At 40.4% G+C, this 20,783-nt stretch overlaps 1 protein-coding gene across 1 annotated transcript; it reads right to left on the bottom strand.

Moving 5' to 3' along the window:
• Window positions 1–245: 245 nt before the first annotated feature.
• Window positions 246–5,743, bottom strand: LOC131226703 (probable mediator of RNA polymerase II transcription subunit 26b). The gene is made up of 9 exons (XM_058222341.1): window positions 4,314–5,743; window positions 3,470–3,538; window positions 3,272–3,354; window positions 2,542–2,594; window positions 2,171–2,289; window positions 2,036–2,063; window positions 1,607–1,908; window positions 1,379–1,469; window positions 246–811 (listed from the first exon to the last, which is right to left on the bottom strand). Exons 1-9 carry the CDS (start codon window positions 4,746–4,748, stop codon window positions 687–689), a joined length of 1,305 nt encoding a protein of 434 aa, XP_058078324.1. The 5' UTR covers window positions 4,749–5,743; the 3' UTR covers window positions 246–686.
• Between the last annotated feature and the right edge of the window lie 15,040 nt (window positions 5,744–20,783).

Here is a 20,783-nt window from a genome sequence, read left to right as displayed (position 1 = left end):
CAAATTGTGGGGCCACTGTGAATGGGGCATAAACAAGAAATCACAATGAAAGGACATTCTTAAATCTGTTGGGGTCCCACTAAACCTGCCGTTGAAAAGGAAAACGAGCCTATCATTCAAAATTAGATGGTTGGGATTGAGATGGTTGGGATTGAGATGTCTATTGTTTATTTTTTGGGTATACATGAAACAATGAAAGACACCTGAAGAACCATTTCTCTACCACATTAACAGCAAGCTATACATAATGATAAATGTAAATGCACTTGATCAGTGCTATATTATATGTGATCATGTAAATAGAGTTTGGTGGGCCATTATGAAAAGATCGAATGGGATTGTGTAAATCAAGGTTTCTGATGGATTTGTCTGAGCAACCAATCATGAATCCTGATGAGTTCGACTATAAACCATACAATTTTTTTTTACCAGCAACTGAATGTCATCCATTCCGGGCATTGTGAGAATTGAGTCCTCTGGTCCTTCAATCCGATTCGATTGAAAAATATCAGTCATCTCTCCTCCCTCCAGTGGCGGGCCGCATGTTAGATGAATTTCAGTGTCCAGCTTGATTGGGTAGACGAATGCCGTTACCAACATCAGTGGGCTTCAAGGTAGTTTCCTCCCATTATCCGCTTAAAATGGGAACGAAACTGCCAGTTAAAGGAGAGTTTGGAAGACCAAAACTAGCGACGCCCATGTGACCAGTGCCGGTTGTGGTTCCCCGGTTTCAAGTAGGGATTTCTATGACTAAGACCCTGCTTTGGGAGATCATGCAACTCCATGACCTGTATCGTACGTTGCTTCTTAGCTGTACAGCAAGAGACAGTAGCATCTTTCAGATAAAATTCAAGAACTAGGACAGAAGGGAACTAAAACTAAGAACATGTACATGGGTTTTAAGACTCATCCCGACTTGTTCAGATCCAAGCCAGGGCTGACTCTTGGTGTCGAACCATATCATTTCCGACTCCAAGTCAACTCCAACGAGTAGCAACCGACTCGTCTGAGTCATCTATCCATGTACATGTCTTAGCCTTGGACTGGTCCATGGGTGGGACCTCAGCGTGGTCCATGGGTGGGTGAAGCAGGGGTTTGAAGTGATGGGCCACGCCCCAGAGTTACCCCAATGGGACTGGCAGAGCCCTTTGACTGGTGGCCAACAAATAGATCTTCAAGGACAACTACACAGCAGTGTCAGCATTCGATAGAATAAAGGCCAAAGGTAAGATCCAGTCTGGGATTTTTTTTGGGCATGTGGATCCATGGTGGGGCTATCAGAGCAATGGTCAGGATCACTAAGCCATGGTCACCACCTGTGCGACCAGACTCAAGGATCATATACAAATAAAAATCATAGCATTGGAGATGAACATACCGTTCTCAGCTTGTTGATAACCTTCATGAAGCCTCCTTTTCGTAGCTTCAAGCTTTGCTCGAACCAATAGGTCATCTGAATGCTTGGATTTCTAGAAAACCAAGATGTACAGTTCAGATGCATTGAAGCTTGAATCGGGGGGAAAAAAAATGCATACTTGATCAGACAAACAGTCAACATTTTCACAGTCAAATCCCAACTGGTGCTACAGCATCTTGGAAGACTTACATCTTGTAGACTGGTGAGGGGCTTCCTTTGCACCCCAACTTGATCCCGTCGCTGTTGTAGCTTCACATCTCCATTAGCTTTATGTTCCAAGCTCATCTTAGGAGGTCTCCCAGGTCCCACATCAGCATTCATGGGCTTGTTTTGCCGGATAACAGCTTCTTGTTTCCTTACTTGGATCTTATCCTCCATAGGCACATTGGCCACTTCTGGAGGCTTTTGCTTCCTCCTAGGATTGCTATTGTCTGACGTGGGTTTTCTTCCATTTCCATGATTATTGTCAGATTCCCTGCTGTTTCGAGGATCTGCAACAAAATCACCAACAAATTGAGAAACTAATGTATTGGGGAATTCCACAAGAAAGAGAAAACCATCAAAAGAGTAAATGGCATAAACAATCTACAAAAATAAAAAATAAAAAATTTAACTTACTTCCATCATCATCCATGCCGTCAAAGAACTTCATATTGGCAAAACAAAAGAAAAGCACGAAAAGCAAAGTCAGTTCATGATATATGATATCAAAAAGTGTGAAAGAATGCTAGAAATTTGAGTGCAAGGTTCCACCTGAGATAGCTCCATTGAAGTAGTTTGAGTAGCCAAGAAAGCCCCTTCATCCAGCGGAGGAGAAGGGAGGCCTTCTTCCTCATCCACAACAGAAGGATTCACTGATTCTGGTGTTCCTCCTGTCATCACACAATCAACGAGTTAGGGTGCATCTGGGACAAGTAACAGAAGAAAAGCAAGCATGCATTCCATAGCATTAGCACATTTGAGTTCTGAACTCGTAATGATTTGGACAAAAATCAAGTGCTTCTGCAGGTGCATCAAAGCATGTCAAAGCACACTCTAAGCTACTGGCGTGTGACTTCAGAGGCAACAAACACAAAAAGAAAACACACCTCCAAACTACTATGCAAGGAAGAGAAAATCCATACCTGCAATAGCAGCTGCAGCATTAACCCACGCATCAACCAAATCTTTCCATCCGCTGCAACTCACAGAAACAGTTCAAGTTGGAAGGGTTAGTCTCGGATTTACTTAGAACACATGTACTCAACAGTTTAAAAAAGGCCATGCTTTGCTTATCTATCCATAGATAAAATGGAGAAAAAAGAAGAAGAAGAAGACAATCAGATGGGCCTATAAATCTCAATGGAACCAAGAGAAGTAAAAATGTTCTAATGGGTCTAGTTGAAGTTTGTGAATTTTGAAATCTCAGAGAAACATTTCAGTCTACTCCACTATAGGGTGTTACAGTAGTTGACATGTGTCATTGAACTTTTCAAGAAACACAGATTGAACTTAAAACTTGCAGTCCCATCTATACTTGAAAAGAACCCGTCCATCAAGAAGGGTGTTAGAACTTTCAGTGAATCCTATTAAATGAAACGGATTATGGGAAATGGAAAGGCTTTGATAATCTACAGATGAAGAGAGAAGAAATTAAAAAAGGATCATCTACATATCCAAAAATCAAAATGGGTTGGGTAATTCATTAGAAAATACCAAACAAGCTGGATAAATGCAGACACTCAAACGTGTTTTAAGGTAAAATGGGTCTGCTAATCGAATCTATAAACCAACATAACAGCAATCGAAGTGAATCCACTGGTCAATGCTACCCAATTTCTCTATTACTCTTCAATAATGCACAAGAAATCTTACTCGATGAGAGTCCGAGCAAGGTGACGTATTTGCTTCGATCCATGCTTCCGCAGACCATTAACAGCCTTTCCAATTTCAGTTGCCTGAGTGAACAAAACAGTACAATTCAATTGGAAAAATCAGCATGAGTCAATCAGCATAAAAACCTCCTTAAATTTAAATAGCAAACAAGATCGAAAGCAAAAATACAATCAGCACCTTCAAAGTTTCCACAGACAGCTCCATCAATTGAAGCCTCCTCAATGATTCAAATAATACACTATCCGGCTGCAAACCACAGCAATCAAAGAAATTCCAATCAACACCAAAACCCCATTAAAAGTTTTTTGTTTTTAATCCAATCTTCCACATTCACAAATCTAATTAACTACACCCAAACACTTTCACATCAAAACCAAAGCAAGAAACCTTGAAAAATCCAAGTAGGGGGCAAACTCTACGTTCGATCTAACACTGTCACTTGAATGAAAGGAAACCCACATTCAAAGTCCAGACACCCAGTAAAGCATTCCTAACCATGGAGAACATATCTGACATCTCATTGAATTTTCCTCAATTTTGCAAAATACCATCACATATTTCCCACTCTTTTTTCTTTAATATCGCATCGTTTGGATTGGACAAGATTCCAACAAATTGCAACTGATTCTAAAACACCATGACCACCGCAAATAACAGCAGTCAAGATTAACTAATCCATCAAACCCACCTCAAGATCCCCAAATTACAATTCTCACAACATTCAAAAAATCCACATCATGCAAACAACAAGATGGAATTCAAATTCAGACATTCCACAACAAGTAAAAACGCTAAGGGCATGTTTGGTTGCACCAAATATCATGAAATTCAATGATTAGTCAGTCCAATTTGGTGCAAGATTTAATGAAATTTGGTGCAACCAAACACACACTAAATCAAACAATCCTAATCCAAATCAAACATCACTAGTACAAACACACACATACATATACATACCACAAATGAGCAAAATCCAAAACCCAAATTAGAATATTTGAATTAGTAAGAGATTGAGATATACCTCATCTAGATGGTTGCCAAGGACCTCTTTAATCCTCAAAACCTCCCCAACAATCTGACTCTCCTCTTCAATCTCCTCCGTCAATGCCTCAGCCTCATCGTAACTGTAATTGCTTCTCCGATGCTGCGCCATCGGCTCCACATGATCATTCGTGCTGCTATTCACCTTGCTATCCTTACCAGCACCGTCGAACAGGTCGTCATCTTCCTCCTCATCCTCCTGTGGGACTGCCAGCTCGACCCGGTCACACCCAAAACAACGGGTCAACCGGCACGAGAACAGCTTCTCGGCAATCCTGTCACGCCGCATCCGGAACTCCTTTGGGCAATCCGACGCCGCGACTACTATAGCATACTCGATTACTTCGAAGATATCCGAATCAGCACCGCGGAAGTAGTCCCGCCAGTGATCCAACGTGGCCGATTTCATGGCCATGCTGAAAAGAACCAGAGCTACGGATCGGATTCCTGCTACTATTCAAGGATCGCTTCCTCAGTCAGCAATACAGAAGTGAAGATATCGATCTTTTCATCATTCCAATCAAAATCCAAATGGGTATTCGTATTCGACCGATCGATCGGTGACTATAATTTGGAGAAGGAAAAAAGATTTCTGATCCAATAACAGCAACAGAAGGTCACTCTGGATTGAATTTTCGCGCTTTTGATCTATAAATCCAAATGGGTATTTGAATTCTAACCGACCAAACACGACTGTAATCTGAAAATCGGAAGAAATATCAGATTGCAGAAGGAAAATGAAAAAAAAAAATCGAATTTTTATGGTGAATTTGAAGGGAAAATCCAAACCAGAAGGTAGATTTACACAGAACCCAATTGAAAATAATTGGGAAATCCACCAAAAACAAAACAATTTCCGATGAGATTACAGCAGAAACGTCTCTCAGTCGATAACGCAGAATCCAAAAAATCGAATATTTTCTGATATAAATCGTCCCTTTTCTCGATTTTGATCGGATAATCCAAACAGGTAGGCCGAATCGAATCGAATATAAATCTTTAAAAAATGCTCCAAACAAAAAGCTCCCGAAAAATCAATTCCGATCGAATTTCAGCCAGGAGAAATCGATTCTTCCCACGATTTCGATCGAAAAATCGTGATGGGAATCCGAGTTCTTGCCGGACCCGAGGTGGGTTTCTGAGATTTCGATGGGAAAAAAGAGAAAATCGCCGAGAAAATTGGGATATTTTTGAGGAAAAATGCGAAATAAAAACTATTTTGGGGAAAAATGAGGTGAGACGAAATCTACTCTCTCTCTCCCTCTCTTCTAATTCAGGTAAAGCAGACGAATACAAGCGACTGAAAAGGACGAGATACTGTAGAGAATCGAAGACCGGTTTGGGTGAAAACCGGGTATTGGGCTCCGAACGGTTTTGCAAAACCCGGTTTTGGACAGAAGCGGTTTCTCTCTCTCTGTCTTTATTTTTATTGTGTCTGACCAGCGATTTTGTTGACTAGTTCGAAGGATTTGAGATGTGTTTTGCAAGAGAAGGTGCAAGGAAGGTGGAGTTATTTTATACTCGGGAAGAGTTTGATAGTTCATGTGCATGCAATCAAGGGTAAGTTTTTGGTATAAACCGGACGGAGCACCCACTATTTTTTATTCGACCCGAATAAAACCTATTAAATCAAATAAATGGGTGGAACTAAAAGTAAATGGAGATAAATGGCATTTGATAGCACCGCCATTGCCTACTAATACTGTCATTAGTAAGGTGGTCTATTAGACCGTGTTTCGCGGGCCTACAATGATATATATATATCTATTTTTTCATATCATTTTAGCACACAAGCTAAAAATAAATTAGACAAATTCAAATTTTGAGTAGACTTTATTATAAGAAAACAGTAGTGATTAAACACATCATTAAAAACTTTCTAAAGTCTACTGCAATTTTATTTATCATCCAAGCTTGTTGGTCAAGTCACACAAACCTGAATGAAATATATATATATATATATATATATATATATATATATATATATATATATATATATATATATATATATATATATCATCAAATAAGTTTTTAATGGTGCGCAATCAATAACCATTGATTCTTGTAGTGTGATCCACTTGAGATTTAGGTCTATATCATTCTTTGACCTATGCTTTAAAATGATCTATAAGGTTAGATAAACAATGTGAATAAAACACAAACTTTGGAACCTATATAGCACCATCCAATAGCCATTGGCCACACTAAAATTGATTTGAATACTTTAAATATAAGATTGAAGATTTTTTATTAGAATATAAGTCATTAGTGGCATTTGTTTTTTCTTTTCTTTTTTTTTTACACACGCATACACACTCCCCACACACACATGCTTACACACACACACCCCACACATGCACGCCGTGGGATTTCACCACTGGTGGGTACTCGAACCCTTGACCCGGTGTTGAAACTCATGGGAGTCTACCACCTAAGGACCCAGTTATTAGTGGCACTTGGCACCATTGAATAAAAGCCTTTTGCAATTTTAATTTAGAAGTATATGAAACAAACACTTTTGTTTCATTTTTCAACGTCTTTACCTTTTGTTGTGATTGGAAATAAATATTTCTTCTTTTTTTTCTTAGAAGGAAAAGAGAGCTGAATGAATAACCAATGTATACTGTATTATTAATTTATTTTGCACATGGCACAAAAAATATATTCAAAATAATTTAAAATCACATTAATAGAATGATTCCAACAATCCAAACATTGGCCATGTAAAGTAAGGAGCAAAATAATTAGAAATTCCTTCATTTGTGATATCATACTTGTGGCCCACCTATTGCTTCAAAATTTTATCATTTTTTACTCAAAGTGTATATTGAATAGGCTTTTTACTATAATTTTTAAAAATATGGATATAAAGTTAAATTAGTATTTAAATTCAAACTTCTTTACATATTGTAGAATTTAAATGCGTTCTATTTCTGCATCTCCTTATTTGTAATTTGGAATCCATAGCATTCAAAAATTAAACTCCCAAACATCTTCATTCTAAGTCCTAGATGGATTTGAAGTGGGCCCACAACTTGGACCGTTATATATATATAATGCCATGTGTACCAACGGTGAGTGCGTGTGTATGAACTACCACACCCAGCCCGAGTAGCAAAGTTTTCACAGAGAGAATTTGGTACACTGGCAGAGTACGATGGATGATACACAGGCCGTTACAAATTACTGACAAACTGCATATGTGGAATACAAACAAGTCAAAATCAACGGTCAAAATTATTTTTGACGACTTAGATGTCTCGTGAACAAAATATTAGTCTTATCCTATTACCTCATTATTAGATTTCTCGGACATTTCTTAAACGGTTAAAATTGAAAGATATCAAAAGGTCCAATTCCAAAACAACAAGTGTCCAGGAATGAGAGGTTAGGATTGATCGAACTATTTAATTCTTAGGTCGTGTCTCAGAGACAGTGGATTCGACAGAACCTTTGTTTTTGTTTGATTCTACGTACGCCACGTTTCTCGTTTCAGAGTGCCTGATTATCAAGCGTCACGAACCGTCAGAGTATCAAATAACTACACTTGTACTTTAGCCTTTAATCCTACTTAAGAGTCTGAGGGCTACTGAAGTGAATTTCTAGTTCGATAACTAGGCCATACGTGTCAATGATCGGAACCGTTGATAAGGTAGATCCCACCATGATTAGCCCATGTAAAAAAAAATTAATGGTTTTTTATTATAACGGTCAAGATTTTCCGTTCGAGTTCTTTTTTGAACGGTTAGGATTATCTCTACAGAAAAAGGACCGTCCCATGGCTATCAGTAGTGGGGCCGAGTTTCTGACGTGGCCCTTTCCATAGTTGGAGGGCTATCCGTCTTTTTTTTATTACTCTTTTTATTTTTATTTTTATTTTATTTGTAATTTTATTTCATTACCAGTCTTTTCATGCGCGCGAGATTTTGGGATAAGACTCTAATGCGGGACAACGCATCCACTTTATCCTGACCGTGAAAATAGTGGGCCTGAAATTCCAAATTTTGGTTGCGGTAAGTATTCTTTTCTAACCGTCCATTTGATTTGATAGCCAGCTATCTGAAATTAAGGCCGTCCAATCCGCGTATTTTTCATCTTTGATCCAACCTTTTTGGGGCCCACGATTTGGATGGTCTGAATTGGTCTGCATGTATAGAGCGTGTTGGGGAGTTATGTGATACACAGACAGCTTGTGACAGTTAATACGCGGGCAGTCAGAGAAATTGAACAGGTAACCTCATTAATTCAGCTTAAAGTGACCATTTCTTTTATTCGATATTATTTCTGACTTTTAACCGTCCAATAAATGTCTATCAATCCGAGAGTCAGATTTCAATTAAAGTATATATTTTTTGTTAATGATGCATCTAAACTGGGAAACGTGATCTGGACGGTTTATTTTGAGTCAGTTGTTTGTCACGTATGCAATTTATAAGGGCTGTGTATCATCCATTACAGTATGCAAGAGTATCGAAGTTTTAAAATTACTTTCGGAAAATCTGACCGTTCAAGAAGTGGGCCTACTGCTTTGATGGATGGACCAGCGATAATTGCACCATTCGCACCGGGAGCAGATTCGGTCCAGCATGGGTGACACCTAGTTCGGTAAGACAGTGTTCATGGGGCCCACTTTGATGTTTGTGTTGTATATCCATGCCGTCCATCGGTTTTTACAGCTCATTTTAGGGCGTGGGCCAAAAAATGAAGCAGATTCAAATCTCAGGTGGACCACACTATAGGAAACAGTGGTGAGTGAACGACAAGCACTTCTTGTGGACCACCAAAGTTTTGGATGAAGCTGATATTTGCTGGTTCCTTTTATATACGTCTATTTGATGATGGCAAATAAACATTATGGTGAGCCACGAATATTCTAGTGTTCAATCACTGATGTTTCATGTGGTGTGGTCCACCTGAGATTTGGATTTGCTTTATTTTTTAGGTTTGAGCCTAAAATGAGATGGGGAAATGGATGTACGGTATGGATTATACAAACTATACATCAAGGTGGACCCACGGTCACAGCCGCACCGAACTTGGTCGCGGATTAGGCGAGTACGGGTAAAGGCCTAGTGGGTGGGTCCCTCAGCACCATCCGACCTTAATGTATGTATTGTATATCCACTTCGTTCATCTATTTTTTCAGCTCATTTAGTGCATTGTCCCAAAAATCAAAGTATATCCAAAACTCAAGTAGACCACACCATTGGAAACAGTGGTGATTGACCGTTAATAACTTATCGTGGGCCACAAAAGTCTTGGATGAAGCTGATATTTGTGTTGTTCGTTCATCCAGCTTTTTTTAACCTCATCAACAGGTTGGATGGAAAATAAACATTGTAGTGGGTCCTAGAAATGTTTTTAATAGTGACCGCTCAATGACCACTATTTTCTGTGTTGTGGTCCACTTGAGAATTGGATCTCTTTTTTATTTTTCGTCCATGCCCTAAAATGAACTGGAAAAACTGATGAACGGAGTGGATATACACCGCATACATCAATATGGGCCCCACGGTTAGGAAATCACCCACTAAGATGTTACCCCACACTCCCCTAATCCGCGCTTGATTGGTGACTGAAATAAATAGTCGTAAAAAAGCACCAACGGCTGTATTTAATGCCCCAGATTTCATTATTCCCAATGCATTTGCAACGGGAGAACTAATAGCCTACAGAAGGATGCATGGTATGTGAATATACAGCTCCATCTTTTCAGCTAACATGTCGCTTATTAGGACATCTGAGCCATGAAATGGTAGGACCCACCGAATACATCACACGGTGAAAAAAAAAGCCCGAGATCGACTCATCAACGAGGAACATTTATGAAGTAAAATGGACGACTAGTTACGGCCCTTACGATTAGTTGATCGGCCTGATTTTTGACATAGATGATCTTCTTAGTGGGGCCCAATGTTTCCACGGTTTAGATGCCTTGCACGCGTGACAAGATGTTAGGAAAGACATGGCTGGCTACGTGAAAGTGATTTGTAATTCCTTCCTTACATTTCACGTGTGAAGCATCGCAGGCAATAGGGACCGCTGTTCTGGTGGGCCTCCACCTGGACACGCCATTACCCGAAAATGAAAGGGATTGAAATTTTCCACGTGTGACTAACATGGTGTGGCCCACCAGATCAACGGTCATGATCACCTGAAACGTTGCCACGTGTACCTTGAGAGGGAACTGGATAGAACTTGTTCGGACAGAACCTGCTTCATTAGCAATTTTTTACACGTGGCAATACTTGCCGTGTTACTTGAACACCGATTAAGATGGTCTCGCGAGGCACTTTGGTTGTGGATAAGCCACCTTCGTGATTCGTGAACCTCTCTCCAAGGACTTTGATACTCTGGCACAGTGTGACGGATGATACACAGTTTCTTCGAGATTACCATAAATTAATTTAAGTTAAACTGTCCAAACTATGGGTTTCAGTTTAGATGTATGATGTTCCAAAACGGACGTTGATTCGATTGTCTGGCCATCTGATTGGTTGACATTTACTGGATGGTTATAAATGAAATGGATCCAAGTGTCCATAAATCAGGTGTTGGGATTATTCAAACAATCCATTTTTGGGAATGAGAGTTAGAAACAGTAAGATGCACAAATTAATCGGTTTAAATGTTAGTTAATACATTCCATGTGGAGAATTTCAGATTCCCGTGTATCAAGTGTTATACGATGTCGGAGTATATATAATAACTCCCATTCCACGAAAGCAGTTTTCCGATGGGCCGATTTTCACGTGTCCAAATTACTGGCCCCGAATACATCGGCGTGTCGGCGAAGTTGTAGGCGGGAATCGGCAAAAGATCGGCGGCAAGGTTAAATCCTCGAGCGCGTTTTTTGAATTTACTAGGAGAGATTAGTGAATTCGAATACATCCCGGTGCGTTGCAGTACGACACATCGGGACTATATCCGCTGTATTTGGGATGTTTTCAAGGATCCAAACCGTTTATATGAAAGGTATTACCTTGATTGGAGGATCATAGAAAACAAAATTAGATTGAGTATTCCAACCCTCTGATTACAGAAAGATTATAGTAATCTTAATTTTTAAAAAATTTAATTAATCTAATACTTTCCAACATAAAAGTGAGACCCACCACCATATAAACGGTTTGGATCATTGGAAAATGACAAAAATCAAAGGCTAAAAGGTCCCGACGTATCGTATTGCAGTACGTGGGGATGCATTCTAGCAAACCAGGAAATAAAACCGCTTCACGCCACTGCTCACGTTGCTCACGAGATATTTACGACAGACGACGTGATGCATGACAGCATCATACGCGTCTTTTGAATTCTGACAGGTGGGGCCCATGTTTTAGCAATCCAGACCATTGCGCTGTTTAGTCCCATCCTGGATGGTCCATAACACATTTTTCATTGATGTGGATCGTTGATCTTATATATTAATTGTCTATCGGTAGGATACAACTCAAAAGGTCAGGATTGTATAGGAGATTTTTTAATAGTAAATCGTCCATCGTGGGACAAGACAAACCAATGGTCTGGATTTTCTAATCAACAACTCCAATAGCCATATTTGAAAACCCACAGATACGGTGCAATAATGTGGGTCCAACAATTGAAGATCTAAGATCTAAACCGTTGATCTATGAGGTCACATTATCTAAGGGCCACGTGGCAAAATGTTGCTCATCTAACCGTCTGTTGAAACTAGTTGGAAACAGTGGTCCAAAAACACCTGGCCATGTATTTGTGTAGATCTCTGATCGGTGAGGGGCCATATAAAGTCAATAGTTTTGACATTTTTGCTTCTCAATTAGTCTCCCCATCACAGGCAAAGGATAGATGAATTTTTACTTTGGAAGGCTAAGATAAGTACATCAAGCTGCTTTCTTTTACTTCTTTTAATGTTTTTAGTCTTCTGTGAGCTTCACCCTTTACTGATTAGACGGGACAATGAGACATGCCATGTGAACCCTCCTCTCTTTCCCACGGGCGAAGCAATGAGCTTTGTGTTGAAGTAGTGTTGTTGTTCAATCCAGATAAGTGGTCACACATGTTATAAATGTCTTTAACACGGTTAAACATGCACGATTGAAATAATGTTGAGCATGCTCAGAGTTGTACTCAACTTAAATTGATTTGACTAAACGTTTATGTCCTCAAGACCCAACGTACCTAGTTTAAGACTAAACCTGTGAAAGTTGACCTGAGTATTCGACCATCAATTATTATAATAATCAAACGATTTTATAGTGGGAGTGTTATACCTATATAATGAGATCTTTTTACCTTAGAACTAAGGAATTTTCTTTTAACGTTGACAGTGTCACACTCCAAATTCGATTTTCGGCACTCATTCTTCGTAAACCGAATCCGGTGCTGATAGCCTCCTTAGTACTCTGATTTTAATTCCTAACTTACACCAAGTTTTGAAAATGCAATTCCACAAAGTGAATTTTTAGGGTGATTTTTTTTTAAGCATAATTATGAATGTATCATAAGTCAAACATCATTAAATTCATTCATTATAAAATGATTTGAGTACAATACTAGAATGGAAATACAATAAATATATAAAGACTCCAAACGGTCAAGCATGTGCTCCTACCTCACTACTGCTGCTGTCTAGTATAACATGCACGTAAACAACGTACGTAAGCTTACCACGAAGCTTATAAAGTGTGTATGCGTACACAATAGATATAACAAGTATAACGATATCAGAGTATGCAGCCACCCTGATCCATGGTTCAAGTGGTAAACTAAGTGAAGATATCTCATTTCAACACTGAGGTCTTGGTATTGATTCCTTAATAGGGGTGGCTAACAGTGGAGTGTATATTGACAATGTTGTGTACTAACAAGATAACCCAAAAAAAAATAAAATCAAGGAATGCAGAAATGATGGAGAGCTATACTGCTAAGTCCATGAAGGCTAATGATCATACCAAGGTTATATAAAGTAAAGGCCTATCGAGCCAAATGTCATATGCAGCAATGTGATAGAAGAACGCACGATTAATGAATGAGTCGTAGTGTGTGGTATCGTATGCCTATAGGGGCCTCGCACCCAGGATTACAACATATGTTAGTCCTATAGCAAACATATAATGTAATTCCAGGATGATAGACTCTTCATCCCAAATAGTCTCATACCTATTGAGGATCGGGCGCACGATTGTATAACACTAAATTATATTTACACATTTACAATCTTGAGTGCTACATGAATGTATGGTTACCATATGTCACACACCAATTCTGATGTCTAATTAACATCTCATAATAGTTTGCAATTAGATCATCATCGGGGTCTAATACACTTCTGAAACTAGTTGCCGCCCATCACACGTGCGACAGCAAGCGAGTGTAAGAGACCTCACTATCCGCCTTGTCAGTGGTATACAAAAACTGATCCGACTTGCCAATCACGAACCAATTGCACTAGCTGATCAAACTCAACCTAGCATATAACCATCTTCACCCAGGCGGATAAGGCCAAACCCCCTTCCAATCGACCTTGACACAGTGGAAGACGCGACCTACCAGTATCCAATCCTCGTACGCTCATGAATCCACTCGATCTAGACATTCGAACATTCTACTGGTACCAAAGGGTTTAGGGACTTTCATCCAGGGACGCCTGTGACGCCCTATAACATTAATAGTTTTTAGTGTCCATATTCATATATGTCAGCCATATCCCAACTGTGAAACTACCTCCTTGGTGTCGCTAGGGAGTACATGCAACGTGCCATACATAATGCGTTGTGCATGAATCACACTTTCAAGTCATGCATCAAGTCATATGATGATCATGTGGGTGACCTATCTCGTACGGGTCCCCTAAGTATATCAAGTCGAAAGGCGTATGCTATAATCAATCAGAATCGATTACAGGCATACCGATGATGCGTGTAACATATGAATGAGCATGGTATGTCTTATACTAAGCATAATATTAGCATCGACCTTAACAGGGCCGGGTATACTAGCGTGTTACTAATCCCAGCACATACACGCATATTCTCCTTCGTGTATATAATGTAGGGTGCATAATATATGTGATAATCCTCCTTGAATCGTTTACATAAAGAAAATGAGAGTCAGCTAATCCTGACATGGCCCTTTGCACATAACATGATCTAGCAAAATGAATATTTGGTGAGGATGTCATATATACACCAAGATAAGTATCATGGTAGACCCAAACAAGGATGACAAGGTGATCGGTCAAACAAGCCATAGTTTGGTGGTGCAGCCTACTCGAACTACTGTTTCGCCTCATTTTGGGTCCAAGCTCTAAAATGAGCTGACAAAAATAAATAGGCATCGTAGATATTCAATACATTCATTAAAGTTAGCACACAGTAGCCCACACTCACTAGATGGTATGGCTAAGCACACACAGAGCAAGGCCCCACGGATATGTTGAGTAGATGGACGGTGTATATAAAACCCATATGTCACGATGAACTATAATAAGGTCTCAACAGTGAGAGGTATTATCACCACTTACGGTTGATAGAGTGGGGTCCACCATTGGATTGATCAAGCCGATGTATGTGATTTCCTTTCTTCCAGGTCTCTTTGATCTTATTAACAGGTTTGATGGAAACTAAACACCAAGGTGGCCCTAAAGAGGCTTTCAATGGCGAGCATTAATGTCACCACTATTTTCTATTATGTGTCCTACTTGAAATCCAAATCTACTCCATATTTGGCTTTCAGCCATAAAATGATCCGGCAAAGAAGATTGATGGTTTGGATTAACCACATGCTTCAAGGTGGGGCTACGAGTGAAAAAATTCATTCACCCTGTTGGCGTAGACACCTTTTGCATGTTTTTAATAGTGACTACCCTTTTTTTTATAAATACATAAGTAGGGTCCATGTGAGTGGTCTACTCCATATATGAGGTTGGTCAGCTCATGATGGCCCTACTGAAGTTTAAATATCCATCAAAACCAAATAAATCGAGAAATGGAGATAGAAAGGAAAATAAGGACTTTCGGCCATTGAATGAGCTTTCATTATCATGGGACCCATATATACAAATCTTACACACATCGACCAAATGTTGGCCACGTTGGGTAGCATGGACAGGTGGGTCCCATCTTCTATCAAAAAGGAAAAATGATATAAATATCCACGTATATGTCAAGATGGAGTTCATTTGATGGGCTCAACATCAAGACAATGGGTAAATGACCCATGCACTCACCTCAGTGGTTGATTTGGAGACGGGGTGTATACGAATGGCTTAGATTGCCTTTCTCTTTTTCCTAATCTCCTCTAATCTCTCATTCAACTATATATTTTCTTTCTCTGTCTCATTTCTTTTCTTTTCAATTTCTTTCATGCGGTCGGTAAGACAGACAGGAGATGATTTTATACGCGAAGATGGCATGGTTACCGTTTAATATAGAGGTAATAAGACGTGGGATAGGTATAGCGTGGTAAGGGTTGAAGTGTGTGTGTGTGTGTAAGTGGCATTTTATTATGCTAGATATTTTTATACAAAGTAGACCCCACGACACGTGTGCACACATGTATGGTGCATGCCATGCATTGATTCTAATGGGGCATACATCTTTTTATCTAGCCGTCAAAATAGAACATATCGTGCGATGTTGGAATCGCAGTATCAGCGTGATCGTTTGGGTATAGCTACTGCATCATTAATGTATTAAAACAGAGTGTCTAATCAAAATTCGTTGATCTGGTCTATCTGAAGTGTGCCGATACCGAAAATTAGGTGCTCGAATAGTCTTTCAAGGTACGAGTCTCACAGATAGTGTATTAGGTTTCTCAGTAAAACAATAAAATTTGGACATAATAAATAAAAAATATTGGATCATCAATTTTATTGATTAGTAAAGACAATACAATTAGTGAATGGAAAAAGAAACTAAGTATATAAAGTAAAATACTTAGGATGGCTTGTGCTTGCAAAACGATCGTAAAAACTACCACAGGATCGTGAGACGATTGTGGTGTGAAGTCAATAGGATGTGATTAACGATGTATCAAGCAACAACTCGATAATCCGAGAATTTCACAATGATGGTCGTGGATATTTAACATACTCTTAAGTATGTACTGTAATGATACATTAGGCAATAACGAATTTAAGCTAAACTAATGGCTCCGGATTTCCTACGGCATTGTTGGACAAAAATAGAGTGACTAAAGCTAAGAAGCTAGACTAAAGGACAAGCAACATTGTGTTGTTGAAAGATTGATTGTTTATTATGATGGCCCTGAGCTCTTTTTCAAATGCTGCCTTTATACGCTATTAAAGGTGATGGCCACGTGCAAGTCTGGGCAATGTGGGAGATTTGGATAGTTGGTTGTCTGAATCTCCTTTATTCTTCACATAAGTGTAGCCCATTATATTTGGTCACGTGTACGAGAGATCACGTGTACCTCTTGCTATTTTGATCGTGCATAAAAAAGGTTACTGGAGCTCTTACATCATTAGACTTTTAGATAAAAAAAAACTTGTTGGAGTCCTCACGTCACTTGGCTCTTACATCTACAGAGAGTTGATTTTGATAAAACTCTAATATATATTTAATGTTTTCACATGTACATGTCTATAGCTCTTCCATTTAAATTTCATTTACACCCTGTGTGGCATGGTTGCCACGTGGCTTCTTCTGAATCATCTAATACGTTCATAATTGGTTGAGTGTAAATAGGGCATTAATTAATAATTAGGTGGATTGGATACTCGAGTGGACCAATGACAAGGGTGAGCCATCCACCCTCCTACTCTCTCTCTCTCTCTCTCTCTCTCTCTCTCTGTATGACAAACATGTCACGCCCTCAACTCGAAAACCGGGCTCATAGAATTTTCGATTGCCGAATCCAACACCGACAACCTCCATAGTACCCCATTCTCGGCTCCCGGCACCCATATGCCAGATTTCGATCCCAGGATCCTACAAGAAGGATTTTCAACATGATTTTTTTTCGTAAATAAGCATAACCACAAGTATAACCAAGTCACAAAACAACATCACCACATATCAATTATATCAAAACTTGGAGTACAATACGGAAAGGGAAATACAAAGACAAAAGCTTCAGAAGTCGGTTGTACACTCCAAGCTTAATGCTGTTGCGGCGTCCTAGCGTCACCTGCACACAACGATCGTGTATAAACTTATACAAAGCTTAGAGGGTGGTGTAAGTGTGTGCGCAAGATAAGTGCTAAGTATGCAATACCGGAGTAATGCAGAAACATGCTGGCATGCTCATGAATACTATCAGCCATACCAAGGTTATGTGATGCAAGGCCTACCTAACCCAATGTCATATGACACTCAAGCATGTTAGTCATCATCAAAAACCATATATCAATACAGCTCATCTCTAGGATATTACCGGGGTCTAGCACACTACAAACTAGATTATCGCCACATCGCGCACAACAAAATGAGTGAAAGAGACCTCACTATCCGCATCGTTAGTAATCTGCCAATACCTACCCATCACATCGATAGCGGACCCATTCCTTGAGCTGATCAAACTCAACTTAGCTTTGGCCCCTACTCTTGGGTGGGTAAGACCGCACCCCCTTCCAACCGACCACGATACAATGGGAAGTGCGGCCTCCTGGTATTCGACACTCTGCGCTTAAAGTATCTACTCAGTTTAAACATTGGAGCGACCTCCTGATACCGTAAGGGTTTAGAGAATTTCACCCAGGGATGTCTATCGCAACCCATGTAGAGAAAAAAAATTTTAGCATCCGATCCTGCCACCCATGATATGCTTGTAGAGGCTTCAGCCTTGATATCGCTAGGGCATATAGTAGTCATGTCACACAAATGTGAGATGTATGAACACACTATCCGGTCATGCAGCAATCCTATGCATATCGCGTGCTCATGTGGGCAACTCCTCCTATTAGGGAGTCCCATAATAATCCACTCAATGACATATGTTGTGATCAATCACTCCTCATATCAAGCATACATATGATGCGCATGGGCATGAATCATGGAGTTATACTAAGCATGTTATATGATGATGAACTCTCCTCATAACAAGGATGGGCCTAGACGGCCTACTCATATCAAGAACAGGCTTAACAATTATGGGGGCTCAACAATTTGGGTTAGTCCACTAAAGGGAGATGAGAATGGGCCTAACGACAAGCCCTAAGTAGAGTTACAATATGGACATTTAACTATTATTGCCCTTACAATGTGGGCATTAAACCAACATTGCTCCTAAGGCATGGCTCATTTAGATCTAACTAGGAAGATGAATGGGCATTATAAACAGCATTACATACATCATAGTGGAATCACACATCAGATTGAGCCTCATATACATCACGTTGGGCCTCACATAAGGGCCTCACACACATCACATTGGGCCTCACATGCATCACATTGGGCCTCATATACATCACATTGGGCCACAACCCATATGTCTCAAATACATTACAATGGGCCACAACCCATGGGCCTCAAATACATCACAATGGGCCACATCCCATGGGCCTCAAATACATCAAATGGGCTTCACAACAGGTGGACCCTGCACAGCCAGCATGTGGCCTAACCCAACAGATGGACGGCGAAGATAAAACACATATATCATGGTGGCTTCCACCGTCCAGACAACTGGACGGTGTGGATACAAACTACATACATCACATGTGGAGTCCCACGTCCAGATGGATGATGAGGATAAAACTCATACAATGGATCCCACTTGAAATTTAGATCTATCTCAATCTCTTTGTAATGCCATAAAACAATCTCTACATATGATTGAATGGTATGGATACAACACATACCTCAAGGCGGGCCCCACCCCACACGTGCAACACGTGTGGGTGGGTCCCACATCTAGATAAAAATGGACGGACGGTCTGGATATAATACATACTTCATGATCAGACCCTCAAAACTTACTGACATCAATACAACAGCTATATAGCTTGTGCAAGGTACACCAACCAATCCATTTTCCCACAGCAGGTGGGTCCCACGTGGGTGGGGTCCACGCCCCATCAAATGGACGGTCAAGATATAACACATACCTTATAATCAGATCCATAGACTTGCTAATGCCCATACAGATGGACAGTTGGGATATAACACATACCTCATGATCAGGTCCACAGACTTGCTAACGTCCATACAGATGGACGGTTTAGATAAAACACATGTCATCAAGGTGAGCCCCACCCCACACGTGTAGCACGTGTGGGTGGGTCCCACGTCTATCAAATGGACGGACAACGTTGATATAGGACACATACATCATGAGGTCCCATGGAGGGACGGTGTGGATGTAAACCATGTGCATCGAGATGGGGTCCACTCATCATGATGGACGACTGGATCATGGCTGGCCCCATGCAGCATGGATGAAACGCATGCATCATTGGTGGGTCCACACGTGTGGCCCACCATAGCTTTAGGATAAAGCTAATATTTATGTTTTCCCTTCAACTAGGCATGTCCAGACGGACAGCCAAGTGGGCCATCTGGACGGTCAGTAAGGCAGGCCCCATGGGTGGTCGGTGTAGATAAAATACTTGCATTATGGTGGGCTGCAAACAGGGGGGAGAGAGAGAGAGACGTGTGGAGGGGAGGGGCTTCGCCACTATGAGCCCTCCCTAGGTGGGCCATGCAAATACAATACATACATTAAAATGGGTCCCAAATCATGTGGACCCTAAATCATAAAAATCAACGGTGGAGATCCTTTTTCACCAAACAAAATGCAAGGTCTAGATGACCTTTCACAATGGTAAAATAAACATCATGATGGAGTCCATGGAAAATGGCCCCATCATGGGATGAACATATGAATCATGGTGGGTCATCAGCCATACCTAGGGTCCAAAGTGAGATCCATATCATCAATCGGTAGGCCCCACTTGGCCCATCATTAAAACATAAATCTAAGCCTATAAAACACCCATTGATTCCACTTCTTCTTGGTTTTATGGCTTCCTTAGCTCCTTAGCTTCTTCTTTGATTGAGGATGATGAAGATTGAAGGGTTGGATGGTGAGATTTGGTGGTAGGAAGTGGGCCTTGATCTTAGGTTCTTTCTCTTTTCTCTCCTTAGTCTTTTTCTCTCTTGGTTGCTAAGAAAAATGATGGAGAATGGAATGAGATGAAGTGAAGGATGGGAGATGTAAGGAGAGAGGGACGGGTGCGTAAGAAGAATGATATGGAGGGTATGGTTTTGGTTGACTTTTGGGTGAGAGGGGAATGGGCGTCATGCCTTGTTGGTAAGAGAGGGATGGGCTAAGTATGGGTTGTACTTGACTTGTGATTGATTGATTGATGTGATGGATTGGGTAAAGATTCTCCTAGGATTCACAACGTGTGGTGTTTCCTCGAAATGAATGCGGGCCCACACTCCTGCCCTGGGTATCGCATTGGTACGCAAGTCACGACGTTAGAACTGTGGCGACGGCGTGGTTG

This window comes from Magnolia sinica, chromosome 15 (genome assembly GCF_029962835.1).
Source record: "Magnolia sinica isolate HGM2019 chromosome 15, MsV1, whole genome shotgun sequence".
NCBI lineage: Eukaryota > Viridiplantae > Streptophyta > Magnoliopsida > Magnoliales > Magnoliaceae > Magnolia > Magnolia sinica.
The sequence above is the reverse complement of the archived record's forward strand: the minus strand, read 5'-3'. Positions and strand labels throughout refer to the sequence as shown.